The sequence below is a fragment of the Vombatus ursinus genome, unplaced genomic scaffold (genome assembly GCF_900497805.2).
Source record: "Vombatus ursinus unplaced genomic scaffold, bare-nosed wombat genome assembly UNPS02014791.1, whole genome shotgun sequence".
Taxonomy (NCBI): domain Eukaryota; kingdom Metazoa; phylum Chordata; class Mammalia; order Diprotodontia; family Vombatidae; genus Vombatus; species Vombatus ursinus.
This window is the reverse complement of record NW_020954569.1, coordinates 82,471,840-82,487,066: the sequence shown is the minus strand read 5'-3', so window position 1 is coordinate 82,487,066 and position 15,227 is coordinate 82,471,840. Positions and strand designations below refer to the sequence as shown.

The 15,227-nt window shown below is 37.8% G+C and overlaps 1 protein-coding gene across 1 annotated transcript in view; it reads left to right on the top strand.

The window, feature by feature from the left end:
• ADAMTS12 (ADAM metallopeptidase with thrombospondin type 1 motif 12) overlaps positions 1-15,227 on the top strand; it is a 525,685-nt gene that overhangs the window by 351,419 nt on the left and 159,039 nt on the right. Inside the window, exon 13 of the mRNA XM_027868744.1 lies at positions 10,290-10,423. Within this exon, the coding sequence (XP_027724545.1) occupies positions 10,290-10,423 (134 nt within the window). The remainder of the gene's footprint in view (positions 1-10,289; positions 10,424-15,227) is intronic.

The window sequence follows — 15,227 nt, the reverse complement described above, 5'->3', positions numbered from 1 at the left end:
ATCCCCTTCCTTCAAGAGGCTCACATTCCAATGGGAGGGGGAGCAACGTGTAAATAACCAGGTATATTATACAAAGAGAGAGTTGATGGGACATACTCTAAGAGGGGCCTACATTGGGGATAGGAGAAAGGACTAGAAAAAACCTCCTTCAGAATATAGCATTTGAGATGAGTCTTGGAGGATGCCAGAGATTCTAAGAGGTGGAAGTGAAGAGAAAGAGAGCATTCCTGGCAGGGGATTCTGCCAGTATAGAGGCACAGAGATGGGAGATAGGAGTGTCTTGTGTAAGGAAATCCAAATAGGCTGGAGATACAAAGACAAAAATAAAGCGGTTGTATATACATACATTTTTAATACCAGAATTCAGGGTGTTCTATAAGCCAGTCTCTTAAAAGTCTATGGCACCACCAATATACCACCAACCCCTGCTGGTGCCATCTACTAATCTCTCTTCACTATGGTGGTCAATCTACTAACTCCATGAGGTGGTCAAGAACTTTCTCTCTTTTATTTAGGACATTCATCCCTCTGATCCTGGGTACCCTAAGCATTAGCAAAGGGAATCTTGAAGCTTATCTCCTGCGTTTGCCAGTGATTGTAATCTCTCTGGCAGAGCCCACATGTCTAGTCACGATGTACCAGCTTGGGGATTCCTTGCATTTGGTAGTCTCCTCTGTACAAATCACCACTCCCTCTCTGGGCCTTAAGTTTCCTAATTGGTAAAGTGAGGAAGTTGGACTAAGTCATGGTGAAGGTCCCTTTTTGTGATCCTATGATATTTACATCTCAACAGTCTTTGTACAACATACATTCCCCCAGAAGCGGTGTGGTATCTTTTTACAAAATTTTGTCCACTGATTACAGATTAGGAAATGAAGAACTAAAAAGACACCAACTTAACTGGCCTTTTTAAGGAAGAATAGTTACAGCTGTCTTTTCCTCTTTAGAAAAGGATGCAAAGTATTTAAACATTTAAAAGGACCAAATCAAGCCTTGATGAGGCTCACTTGATTTAAGGCTTGGAGATGCTGGCCATGATCTAATTTGTAACATTACACTGTCAACTATAGGTCAGATCCCCACCAGAAATAGGTATTCAGAATAGCCAGCACTACACTTGTTACATTAAATAGGTATGATATTAAATTTTTTTTTCTCTGGAGAAAACTCTATTTCCTCCTGTAAAGATTCAGTAAGACTTCTCTCTACCTGATTAACTTTCAAGTATGCCACATGTGACATTTCTGAATTATGATACTGAAAAGCTCATTTGGATTCACCATATACAAAACGGACACTACTACAACTAATAGCAGTTCAGCCATTTTTTATTGGTGACATATTTTTATTTGGTTCTTTAAATATTCTCCAATTACATGTAAAAATTTAACATTAATTTCTTAAAATTTTGAATTCCAAATCTCTCCCTCCCTCCTACCTCTCCCCATCCCTTGAGAAGGCAAGCAATGTGATATCAATTATACATGTGAAGTCATGCAAAATTTATTTCTATATTAGCCATATTACAAAAGAAAACACACACATGCAAACAAAAAAAAGTGAAATAAGTATACTTCAATCTGTACTCTGAGTTCATCAGTTCTCTCTCTGGAGGTGGAAAGCATTTTTCATCATTGATCCTTTGCAATTGTCTTGATCAGTGTAGCTAAATATTTCTCAGCTGATAATCCCTGCAACATTGCTATAAATATGTAGAATGTTCTCCTGGTTCTGCTCATCTAACTTTGCATCAGTTCATATGTCTTTCCAGGTTTTTCTGAAACCATCCTGCTTGTCATTTCTTATAGCACAATAGTTTTCCATCACAATCACATACACAACTTGTTCAGCCATTCCCCAATTGAAAGGCATCCCCTCGATTTCCAACTCTTTGTCACCAGAAAAGAACTGTTACAAATATTTTTGTACACATAGATTCTTTTCCCTTTTCATTTTATCTCTTTGGGATATAGACCTAGTAGTGGTATTGTTGGATCAAAGGGTATGCTTACTGCTTTCCCTTCCTTTCCCTTATTGTCTCAGTGGGGTGAGTGAGAATGACCTGCTGAGGATGACAGCGATGACTGTATCTGCAATATTGTTAACCCATCCTCCATCTTCTCCCTACTGTGAGGAGGAGTATGTTTCTTTACAGGTCTTCTGGAATAAAAATTAGCCATTAAGAATATGCATTATAAAGTTAAAAAAAATTAATTTGGATTGAAACCAGATTAGAGAAATAATAAGAAGCAATGTTCTCCTCCAACTCAGGGAATTTTAGTCTCTTTCTTTTAGTGAATTGGGGGAGAATCCCTGAGAACACATTCTTTGTTGAAGACTCACACTCTGGGCATGTAGAAACTACCTCATGAGCCCCTAGACAGAGTGGAGACTGGACATGCAGCATCTCTTATCTCACTGAATCACATGTTTTGAGGTGGAAGGGATTTCAGAGGCTATCTAGGCCAATCCATACCCAGAGAAGAATTCCTCTGTGCTATGACAAGCCATTTTTCCTTTCATACCTCTTCAGCTTCTACCTCTTGCTCCCAGCTCTGCTCTCTGAGGCTTAAGAAAAGGAATCTAATCCTTTATTCAGATGACAGCCCTTCAAACACTTGGAGACATATCTTCTTCAGGGTAAATTTCCCAGTTCTATCAACTATTCCTCACATGACATGAACTTGAGTCCCTTTGACATCTTAGTTACCTTCCTCTGAATAGTCCCCAGTTTATTAATGACCTTCATAAAATATGGCACCCAGAAAGGAGCACAGGCTCATTCTTAGCCAGCTGGCAATTGGTTTTTCCAGTCACAGCAGGAGGTTGCTTTTCTCTCCTTTTTACTCTCTGTAGCCAGCAAGTAGCTTTTCTGGGGGTGGCTCTCCCTGTCTGATAACCAGGCACTGTCATGAATGCTTCCTTTCCTGTTCTCTCTTCTTTCCTAAAAATTTATAACTTTCAAACAGACCCTGACGCAAACAGGGGTCTGTTTGAAAGTTCACAATTCCCTGGGGAAAATGAAGCTCTTCCAGTGAACATTTAATGCCTTACATTGAAGCATTATGGGAATAATTAAATAAACAATAAAGTCATGTCTTCTTGGGAATCAGTCTGAGACCAAATATCAGATTTGGATAAATTAGATCAAACATCTGAATATAACTGTCATCTCTGAATTCGATCCCTAGATTGAGGACCAAACTACTACAATTCTACCTCTGCATTACATAAACATCTCTGGCATCTTTCATAACCTTTGTACTTACACTGCCACCATCCTAGTTGAGACTCTCATTGCTTCTGACTGGTCATTTTGCTGCTAGCCTCCCCCCACCTCCAATTCTTTCTTCACACCACAGCTGAAATAAACTTCTTAAACTCTGATTATGTCACTCCTCTCCCCCATCCCCATCTCTTAAAAATCTTTGATGACTCCTCCTTGCCTCTAAGAAAAAAGAATCCTTTCATCTCCTATTCCAGGCTGTCCATAGTTGGGCTTCACCTTATCTTTCCAATCTTATTAGCATAATTCTTCAGGCACAAAAATTGCGGCCTAAGTGGACAAGTGGTTCTTCCCTCAACTTGTGATACCATTGCCTACTCCCCCACACATCTTTAAGATCAGTGGCTGAAGCACAATAAGTGTTTAAGAAGAGCCACTGTTGCGTGTGACAATAGGCAGTTGGATTAACTTAGCAGAAAGAGAGGAGCAAGGATAGATTATTCCTGGAGAGTGTTGTTGGACAAGCTCCCTTTCTCGTGGTCCGGAAATAATAGAAAACTCTAGAAGAGTTCAGTTTTCACTGTGGGCCTTTTGCTTTATGTAAGCCCAGGAATACCTTGTCCTTTCTTTCTTCTTCTTTCCTTCTCCTTGGCAACCATGCAGTATTGTACTGTTTCAGGAAATTATGTCTCTGAGCTCTATGCACCTGGGTTAGTGCCTTTTATCACAGAGAGATCAGGATTTTTTCCTAGATGACATTGGAAATATCCTTTTTATTCCAGTTAATACAGTGACTGAGACAATAATACCTCCAAAAATTGAAAAAGAAGGAAGAGTCTTTGGAAATAATCCTGCATCTTGGTTTTTCTCAGACCTTTTCTCCTCAAATTTTTTTTCTTTTCTTCTTGCTGTCTTTTAAAAACTTTTTAAAATTACTTCTTATTCTTAACAGTTTTTATTTTAATTTTGAGTTTTAAATTCTCTCTTTCCTTTTAGTCCCTCCCAGACTCACTGATGAGGCAAGCAATATGATATCAATTATACATGTGAAATCATGCAGAACACATTTCCGTATTAGCCATGTCACAAAACAACAAGAAAAATAAAATGAGAAAATTATTCTTCCATTTTTACTCAAAGTTCATCAGTTTTCTCTCTCGATGTGGATAGCATTTTTATCTTGGGTCACTCAGAATTGTCTTGGATCCTTGTATTGATCAGAGTAGCTAAGTCTTTCACAGTTGATCATTGTTACTATATTGCTGTTATAGTACATAATGTTCTCTTAGTTCTGTTCATTTCACTTTGCATCAGTTCATATAATTCTTCCCAGGTTTTTCCAGAACCATCCTGCTCATCATTTCTTATAGCACAGTAGTATTCCATAATAACCATCTACCACAACTTGTTCAGCTATTCTCCAGTTGATGAGCATACCCTCAACTTGATGGAGTAGATTTTATTTTTTAAAAATATTTTATTTTTCCCCAATTACATGTAAAAACAATTTTTAACATTTTTTAAATTTTGAGTTTTAAATTCTCTCCTTCCCTCTCTCTCACCCCTCTCATTGAGATGGCAAGCAGTTTGATATAGGTCATACAAATATAATCATATAAAACATATTTCCATATTAGTCATGCTGTGAAGAAAAACAGAGGAAAAAAAGCAAGAAAAATAAAAAAGTAAAAACAAATATGCTTTGATTTGCATTCAAACTTCATCAGTTCTTTCTCTGGAAATAGTTAACATTTTTTTTTCATAAGTCCTTCAGAATTGTCTTAGAGCATTGTATTGTTGAGAATATCCAAGTCATTCACAGTTGATCATTATACAATATTGCTGTTGCTCTGTACAATGTTCTCCTGGTTCTACTCATTTCACTTTGCATCAGTTCATGTAAGTCTTTCTAGGTTTTTCTGAGAACATCCTGCTCATCATTTCTCACAGTACAATAGTATTCTATCACAATCTTATGCTACAACTTGTTTAGCCATTCTTCAATTGATAAGCATACCCTCAATTTCTAATTCTTTGCCACCCATAAAAGAACTGCTATAAATATTTTTGTGCATATAGGTCCTTTTCCAGTGTTTTTTTTTTTACTTCTTTGGGATATGGAACTAATAGTAGTATTGCTGGGTCAAAGCCCCTTTGGCCATAGTTCAACCTGTTCTCTGGAATGGTTGAATCAGTTCACAACTCCACCAATGGTACATTAGTGTCTGAATTTTCCTACATTCCTTTCAATATTTGTCATTTTCCTTATTTTCATAATAGTTAATCAGATAGGTGTGGGATGGTATCTCAGAGTTGTTTTAATTTTCATTTCTCTAATCAATAGTAATTCAGAATATTTTTTTCATATGACTATATATAGCTTTGATTACTTTGACTAAAAACTACCTTTCATATCTTTTGACCATTTATCAATTGGGGAATAACTCCTATTTTTTTTATAAATTTGACTCTGTTCTATATGTATTTGAGAAATGAGACCTTTATCAGAAAAACTTACTATAATTTTTTTCACAGTTCTGATTACTAACTGTATTTCCTTCCATTCTAATCCCTCCCTCTGTTTATTCTATTCTCTCTCTCCTTTCACTCTGTCCATTCTCTAAAGTCTTTTGCTTCTGACTACTGCCTCCCCAATCCACCCTTCATTCCATCAGCCCCCCTTTTTCTTATTTCCTTCCTCTCCTACTTTCCTGTAGGGTAAGACAGATTTCTATACCTGACTTAATGTGCATGTTACTCCCTCTTTGAGCCAATTCCAATGAGAGTAAGGTTCACTTGTTCCCACCCATCTCCACTATCTTTCCCCTCCACTGTAAAAGCTCTTTCATGCCTCTTTTATATGAAATAATTTACCCCATTATACCTCCCTCTTTCTCCTCCCAGTACATTCCTCTTCTTCACCCCTAAAATTCATTTTTTTAGATATCATGCCATCATATTCAACTCATGCCCATGCCTCTGTCTATGTATGCTCCTTCTAACTGCCTAAATAATGAGAAAAATTCTTATGAGTTGCAAGTATTATCTTCCCATGTAGGAATGTAAACAGGTTAGCCTTATTAAGTCCCTTATTATTTTCCTTTCCTATTTACCTTTATATGCTTCTCTGGAGTCTTTTATTTGAAAGTCAAATTTTCTATTCAGCTTTGGCCTTTTCATCAAGAATGCTTGAAAGTCCTCTATTTCATTCGATATCCATTTTTTCCCTGAAGGATTATACTCAGTTTTTCTGGGTAGGTAATTCTTGGTTGTGTTCCTAGCACCTTTGCCCTCTGGAATATCATATTCCAAGATCTTTAATCTTTTAATATAGAAGCTGCTAAATCTTGTGTTATCCTGACTATGGGTTCATATTTGAATTGTTTCTTTCTAACTGTTTGCAATATTTTCTTATTAAACAGGGAGCTCTGAAATTTGGCTATAATATTCCTGGGATTTTCATTTTGGGATCTCTTTCAGGAGGTGATCAGTGGATTCTTTTGATTTCTATTTTATCTTTTGGTTCTAGACTATCAGGGCAGTTTTACTTGATAATTTCTTGAAAGATGATGCCTAGGCTCTTTTTTTTTAACATGGCTTTCAGGTAGTCCAACAATTCTTAAATTATCTCTCTTGGATCTATTTTCTAGGTCAGTTTTTTTAAAAGAGATAGTTCACATTTTCTTCTATTTTTTATTTTGTTTTATTGCTTCTTGATGTCCCATGGAGTCATTAGCTTTTACTTGCCCACTTTTAATTTTTAAGGAATTATTTTCTTCAGTGAGCATTTGTACCTCCTTTTTCATTTGTCTAATCCTGCTTTTTAAGGCCTTTTTCTCTTCATTGGATTTTTGTGCCTCATTTATCATTTGGCCTATTCTGTTTTTGTTATTTTTTTCAGTATATTTTGCGCCTCCTTTACCAAGCTGTTGACTCTTTTTTTTTCATGATTTTCTTTCATCCCTGTCATTTCTTTCCCCAGTTATTTCACTACATCTCTTATTTGATTTATTTTTTCAGTCAAAGTAGCAAAGATTTTAAGCAAAGTGACAAAGTTGCCCACCATACTGGTGGGCAAGATTCTTAGTAAATCTGCTCTTATTTGATTTTTAAACTCCTTTTTGAGCTCTTGCAGGACTTCTTTTTTGGGCTGGAGACCAATTCACATTTTTCTTTGAGGTTTTGGATATCGCAGTTGTCTTCTGAGTTTGTGTTTTGATCTTCCCTGTCACCATAGTAACTTTGAATGGTCAGGATCCTTTTTTTTTTTGTTTGCTCATTTTCCCAGCCTATTTGACTTTTGACTGCTAAAGTTGGGCTCTACTCCCAATGTGGAGGGGCCACTGTCCCAAGCTTTAGGTTTTTTGTACAGCTCTTTTCAGAGCTAGTGTCTGAGGTCAGATTTGAACTCAGTCCTTCCTGACTCCAGACCCAATCCTCTATTCCCTGAGCCATTTAACTGCCTCCATTTATTTTCCTAAATAAGCAGATGATAAATTATCATACAACATGTAGTCCATAGTTATATCTACACAATGCTACTGTTAGTCAAACAAGTCAGCATTTTGCTCCCCAAGAGTTGTTTTGCACCTGTTTTAGTTTGAAGACACACATGGCCATATGGGTAGCACTATCTGTATCCTCAAACTGATCTGGTCTTTGAAGAACTAGCTATCCAGCTGTACCCAACACATATACACAGAGGAGATAAGAAAAGTCTGTTTGAAAATTAAGATTGAGCAAGAGTGAATCTGCTCTTTAGACTTAGTGAAATAAAAATAAAAGTGAATACAGGTTCCAGGGACAAGTACATCCATCTTGCTTCCCCTTACTAGGAGTCAGGCAGTAAGCAAAGAAAATACAAAGTTGGTTGGTCACTGATTGGGGTGGGGGTATTAGGGTAACAGGAGAGTTATAAAATGGATTCTTATTCAGTTATGGGTTGGATGAAATGCCCTCTGAAGTTGCTTCCAACTCATTGATTCTGGGATCTTAATTGATTAATTCTATCCATCTATCAGAACAAAGTAATTGGCTTTCTGCAGAAGAGATCAGGTCCTATCTATGTCTATGGTACAGATTTCTAAGGCTCTCATTTATTTGTGACTGGTAGGGGTTTAAAAATACTTCATCTGGTGCATGTCTCATTTTCTTTCTTCTGGAAAGATGAGAAAGACTATTCTCAGAGTGAGTCAAGGATGTGACCCCCAGGGTGGGAGGAGGATTAGTGATGGTTAAATCAAGCAGGTGTCAATATTGGGGAAGGGAAGGGAATAAATATTCAGGTAACACTTCCTTTGTGCCAGGCATACCACTGACTACTTATTAACAAATATCTCATTGGATCTTCACAGAAACCCTTCGAGATAGGTGTTATTATCCCAATTTTACAGATGAGGAAACTGTGGCAAGTAGATGTTAAATGACTTGCCCATGATCACACAGCTAGTAAGTATCTGAGACTGGATGTGAACTCAGGTCTTGTTGACTCCAGGTCTAGAACTCTATCCACTGGGCTACCTAACTGCCTCAACTTTGCCTATTTACAAAGTTCTATGGCACCCAGTTGCTGTCATAGTCTTTAATTCTACCCATACAGCCCCTGAGTTGCAGCAAGAGAGAGAGGTTACAAAGGACCTGGCCTCTCCTAGAGATCTGTTAACTTTACAATTAACAAAAGGCATGGATAATGTTTGCCTAGGAACATAGTATCTTCATTGAGTCCTCACTCATATTTGTGCTCAAACAGTTTATGTTCCTGTTATTGAGAAGCCAAAACGAGACTGGGGAGAGTTCTAAACTTGGAATCCTAAACACCCGAGTTCAATTTCCACTTCTGAGATTTAAGAGCTGTGTGATCTTGGACACCTAACCTTTAAGCCACAGTTTTCTCATCCATTAAATGGGGTAACAATACCTATAATACTTACCTCAGGTGCCTTTCCTGATTCCCTAAGTTGTTAGTGCCCCCTCTACCCCCACCAATATGTTATTTCCCCCAGGAAACTGCAAACACCTTAAAGATGAGGATTTTATCCATATTTCTTTTTATCCCCAGTGCCTCACACAGTACCTGTCTTGTGAATACATATGTGCACACATGTTAGCACATGTGAATGCACACACATGCATACAAACATGATCTCCTTTGAACCTCAGAATAGCACTGTCAATCAGTATTTATTGCATGCCCCCCACACTCGTATGTGCACACACACTGCAAATTTAAAATACTATATAAAAGTCAAAACAGCAGTGTGGAATAGTAAATAGAAAGTAGCCTTACAGCCAGCAAGATATAGATTTAAGTCCAATCTCTGACACATTAACTGTGTGATCCTGGGTAAATCATTTCACTTCCATGGTACTCTAGGCTAGTGTTGTTAAACTCAAATACAAATTGAGGGGGGAGGGCACTAAACTATACCTATGGATCCCTGTAGACTGCATACTGACTTATAAAAGCACATTTAGAAGTAAATCATGTTTATATATTATATATGTATATATACTATGTATACACACAAACATATATGCATATACACAGAGCATATGTATACATATTTTAAATGTGTTGAAGGCTAAGTATTTGTTCAATGCCTGTTACATGCCTAGGGATGTGTTGAATACCACCATGCTACAGTTTCCAAATATATATAATAATAACAACATAAATAAGAAATAATAACAAAAATAGCTCTTAGATAGTGCTTTACATATATACCTCATTTGATCCTCCCTACAATCCTGTGAGGTAGATGCTATTTTTATCCTTATTTTATAGATGAGGAAACTGAGGCTGAAAGAGATTATGTGACTTGTCCAGGGTCACACAGCTAGTAAGTATTTGAGGCAGGATTTGAATTCAGGTCTTCCTGACTCCAAAGCAGGCACTCTTTTCATTATATTACCCAGCTATCCTGGGAGTGAGGTTCTTGTGCTTTTTATGACCTTCAAAATCAAAGGATGATCAGATGTCACAAATTTTAAAAAGTTTTGGAGAAATCAATAACATTAATCAAAATGCTAACTTCAAACTATCTCTCTTTTTTTTCCACTGCAGAATATCCCTGTGAACTCTATTGTCGACCCATCAATGGACAGTTTTCTGAGAAAATGCTAGATGCCGTTATTGATGGTACACCTTGTTTTGAAGGAGGCAACAGCAGAAATGTCTGTATTAATGGCATATGTAAGGTATTGGGTATGTTTCCTTAATCTCCAACTTTGTGCAATCATAATTTTCCCAAGTAATTGAGCTGAGTTAAAATCATTTTGGTTCAAGATGTTTAAATTTGTTATCAGTTCTTGGGTTGAAATTTCATTTTGCCCTTATGGTCCAGTAGATTCCAAGGTCATCATAGAGAGTGGCAATAGACCCTCAAGCAGTTCTTAGGTCTTTATAAATGTTTTCCATTTTTTCCCTCCCAGGCATCTTTGCCTAAATGTTATTTTTTCCTTTGTGGTTCAGTGGAACTTTAGCTGGATTTGGAGTCAGAGGACTGGGTTCAAATCCCAGTCTTGTCATTTATTATCTATGTGACCTTGGTTAAGTGACCTTTCCATGACTTAGTTTCCAACTCTAGAAAATGGAGGGGTTATGTCTAATGTTCTCTTCAACTCCAAATCTACAATCCTTTGAGCCTCCTCATAACTTTCATTAGTGATACTGAAGAGCTGAATAGTTTGAACTGCTGACATCTTCTTTGTCAAAGCATTTAGTGAGTACTCACCATTTCCTTTGTGTGAGTCTAGGTTCCAGCCATTGGAGAGGGGATAGCAGGAAAGGAGATATGTGGCTTCTCCCTTCAAGGAGCTTAGCATCTAAATGATAACTGTTTGGGGAACCCAAACCCAACCCAAAGAGTTTCCATGACATTTAAGATTCTGCATTTAAAATAATCCTCTGTTTACTTTGTCAGTGAAATGAGATTTAAGATAAAACCAAGGTTAATCATGGAATCTTACACTTGTATAATGTTCTCATCTTTTCAAATAACTTGCACATTCATTATCTCATTTGATCCTCACAACTCCATGAGGCAAACAAGGCAGGTAATTGACATTACATGGAAAATCTGTAATTTAGTCACTTTATAGGAGCTCCTAGTATGGTAATTCTCCACCCTTCTCTGTCTCAACACATAACTCTGAGTTTCTTGAGATCCAGGAAGGATAAGTCACTTGTCCACGGTCACATAGCTAGTAAGTGTCAGAGGCAAGATTTGAACCTTGATGTTCCCCGACTTTAAGACCAGCATTCTATACATTATGGAACACAATTCTTAGTATGTTTTTTTTTTACAAATTAGGAAATTGATGCCCAATGAGGATAAGTCCTTGCCCAAGGCCACAACTCATAGTCATTAGTATTTTCTCATAGAAAGATATCTTAGAGCTCATTTAGAGATGACCTTTCATTTTATAGTCAAGAATACTAAAGTTTAGAGAGATGACATACTATATTTGCCCAATGTTATATTGCTAGATAGTGTCAGCATTGAGTTTAAAGCTGATTTTTTAATTCTTCCAATAATGTCCATAGCATTATACTTCAGTGCATCCTTTAATTGTGATTTTTTATTTAAACCCAACTTGTAAAACATTTTAGGTGGACTATGTGTCATAAGGCTATAGCTCAATCTTTACCTTAAAAGGAGCAAAGATCCTTGTGAACTGAGCAAAGACTAGTGATAAAATAATCAGGGTAAATTTTAAAAAGAAATTGTTTCATCCAATAAAGGGAAATACAGTGGAATCATTGAACTCTGGCTTGCCATAGTGTTCAAGTTAACTCTAGCAACCGCTTGTCATTTCTGGAGCTAGTAAGTATCTGAGGCAGGATTTGAATTCAGGTCTTCCTGACTTCAAAGCAGGAATGCTTGTCAAATGTCAGTCTCAGTTTCCTCAACCATAAAACGGGGAAAAATAGTACAGATTGCTGTGTTTGGAGTCAGAGGACCTTGGTTCAAATCATGACTCTTCTTACTTACTCTTTATGTGAATAGGCAAATCACATAACTTCTTTACAATACAAATTTAAGTTATGTAATTGGACTCTTACTGTATACAACAAAGCAAGCCTTTTACATTCCCCTCCATTGCTTTGCTACTATTCACTCACCACAGTTGCTGTTTCAAACCTTTTCATCACTCCTCAAACCTCCCAGGGCATTCCTTGTGCCCAGTCCTTGCCTCATATGGCACTGAAAAAAATGAGGGCATTCAATAAGAGTTCTTTTTTCTTCTTTCCTCCTCATCTCAAACATTTCCTTCACGATCTTCTCCTTCATTCCTTTTTTCATATGAAGAAGTGACCCTTCTCTTTGTCAAAGTAACCATGAAATCTGGATCATATCACCTCTTGTGTTGTCCAGCTGATCTTCCCCCATCTATCATCCTGTCTGTCTCTGTCTGCCTCTCTCTGTCTCTGTGTCTGTCTTTGTCTCTGTCTCTCTCTGTCTTTCTCTCCTTCCTCCTGTCCCTCTCTCCCTCTCCTTCTCCTTCTCCCTCTTCTTTAGTCTTTCCCTATCCACTCTCTTATTCCATGTTGCCTTCAAATATATCTATATCTCTTCTGTCCTTAAAAAAACAAACCCTTACCAGATCTAACCATCCTTGTTAGCTACTGCCCTCTATCTCTTGTCCTCTTCTTAGCTAAACTTCTTGAAAGTCATAAACTTCTCTTCTCACTTTATTCCATATCCTCTACAATATGACTTCCAACCTCATCATTTAACTGAAATTACTCTCTCTAAAGTTACCAATGACCTCTTAATTACCAATTCTGATGACCTTTTCTCCATCCCAATTCTTCTTAGCTTCTTTGCAACTTTGGACCCCACAAATCACACTCGTTTCTCAGATGCTCTCTCCTCTCTAGGTCATTGTGCAGTATGCTCTTCTGGCTTTCCTCCTACCTGACTGACTGCTCCTTCTCAGTCTCTTTTGCTGGATCTTCATCCATGTCTTGTCTACTAAATGTGAGTGGTTCCAAAAGCTATATCCTCAGCCCTCTTCTACTTTCCTTTGATACCATATTGCTTGGTGATCTTGTCAGCTCCCATTGGATCAACTATCATCTATACCTAGACATATATACATATATATATGTGTGTGTGTGTGTATACACACATATAAACATTCTTTGTAAATGTAGACACATACACACATACACCTATATGCATCACACACACACACACACACACACACACATATATGTGGAGTTCCAAAAGTCAATGCAGTTTTAAGCTGTTAAAGCTTTAATAGCTTAAAACTGCACTGACTTTTGGAATGCTGTGTATTACACATGGATACATACATGTACGTATATCTGTATGTGTGCATACATATACATATGGGAGAAAGAGAAGGAGAGGAAGTGGGAAAGAAAGGGGGAGAAGGAGGAAGAGGAAAAAGGGGGAGAAAGGAAGGAGTGGAGGGAGGAAAGGAAAGGGAGTGGAAGTTTAGAGGTTAAGGGGTGAGGATAGAAAATTAAATTCCTCTGTTTATAGTCCAGAATCACCAACTACCTTTTGAGTGTCTCAGATTGGGTATCCCAAAGACATGCTCTCTCCCCTCATTAGACTGTGAGCCCCTTGAGAATTCGGGTTCTATGTCTGTCTTTCTTTATAACTCCAGCACTTAGCACAATGCCTTGGACATACCAAGTGCTTAATATAAATGCTTGTTGAGAGACCAACTTGTAAATGATGATTTAAAAAAAAAACTTCAAAGAAAAGCATCTGGAGTAAAAGACATGGTGGCATGAAATCAAGGGTTCACCAAAGCAAGAAATCAGCTCTATTTCATTTACATGAGCTGCTACTGACTTTTTTCCATTATTTATCTAGCTGGGTCTGCATTTCCTTGACTTATAAACACATGCCCCACTTTGAGTATTTGACAGAGCAGAAATTCACATAATAAAAAGACCAAATAGGTTATTTTCAAATACTAAAATTCCCCTTGCATTAAAGAGCTTTTGACTATTTCTGGACAGTGTTAACAACTTGACACAGAGACAGGGAGTCTAAGAACTTAAATCTGAAGTGGAGGAAGTGTAAGAGTGAAAGGACTACTCTGAGAGTCCTCAGAGCTGACCTCAAGTCCACACTCTGCCACTTGATGGCCATGTGACTGTGACTGAGTCATTAAATCTCTGAGAGCCTCAGTTTCATTATCTATGCAATGGGAGTGTGTGTGTGTGTGTGTGTGTGTGTGTGTGTGTGTGTGTGTGCCTAGAAGAGTTCTAAGGTGCCTTCAGCTACTGGTGTTCTTTGCTTCTAGGCCTTGATAAACTTGAAGTGAGCTATTTCAGGTGAGTGGGATGGGAAGAAGCTAGATTTCAGTGGATTGAGGATTCAGTATGGAGTTTATATCAGTGAAGGAAAAACATAGGACAATATTTAAAGGGGTAGGAAAGTCAAGGGAAAATTGTTATCTATCATCTATCTATCTGCCTAGTCTATCTATCTATCTATCTATCTGTCTGTCTGTCTGTCTGTCTGTCTGTCTGTCTATTGATAGGGCAAACCTAAACATAGGAAGGAACAAATTGAGAGAAACTGAAGATTAATGAGAGGGGCCTTGTGCTGAAGCAGTCTCATAGAGAAGATAAGAAGGGATGGCATCACGAAAAGAAAGGATGTCTTAGCAGTAAGGGGATAATGAAGCATAACTGAGGCTGGGCAGCAGGGATTAGCATCAAGCTGTTAGCAATGAGCATAGTGGCTCTCTATCAGAGATGGGCATCACGAATTGTGCCCATATCCAGTAGGGCAGGATCATAGTATCATAGATCTAAAGGTAGAAGAGAACCCAGAGCCCATCTGGTCCAACCCCTTCATTTTATAGAGGAGGAAACTGAGGCCCAGAGAGAGTAAGTGACTTGCCCAGTCACACATTCCTAAGCATCAGAAGTGAATTTGAACCTAGGTCCTCTGACTCTGGAGCCATTTTTTCCACTACCATGGAGCATATATTTAAGCCATTTCTTCAC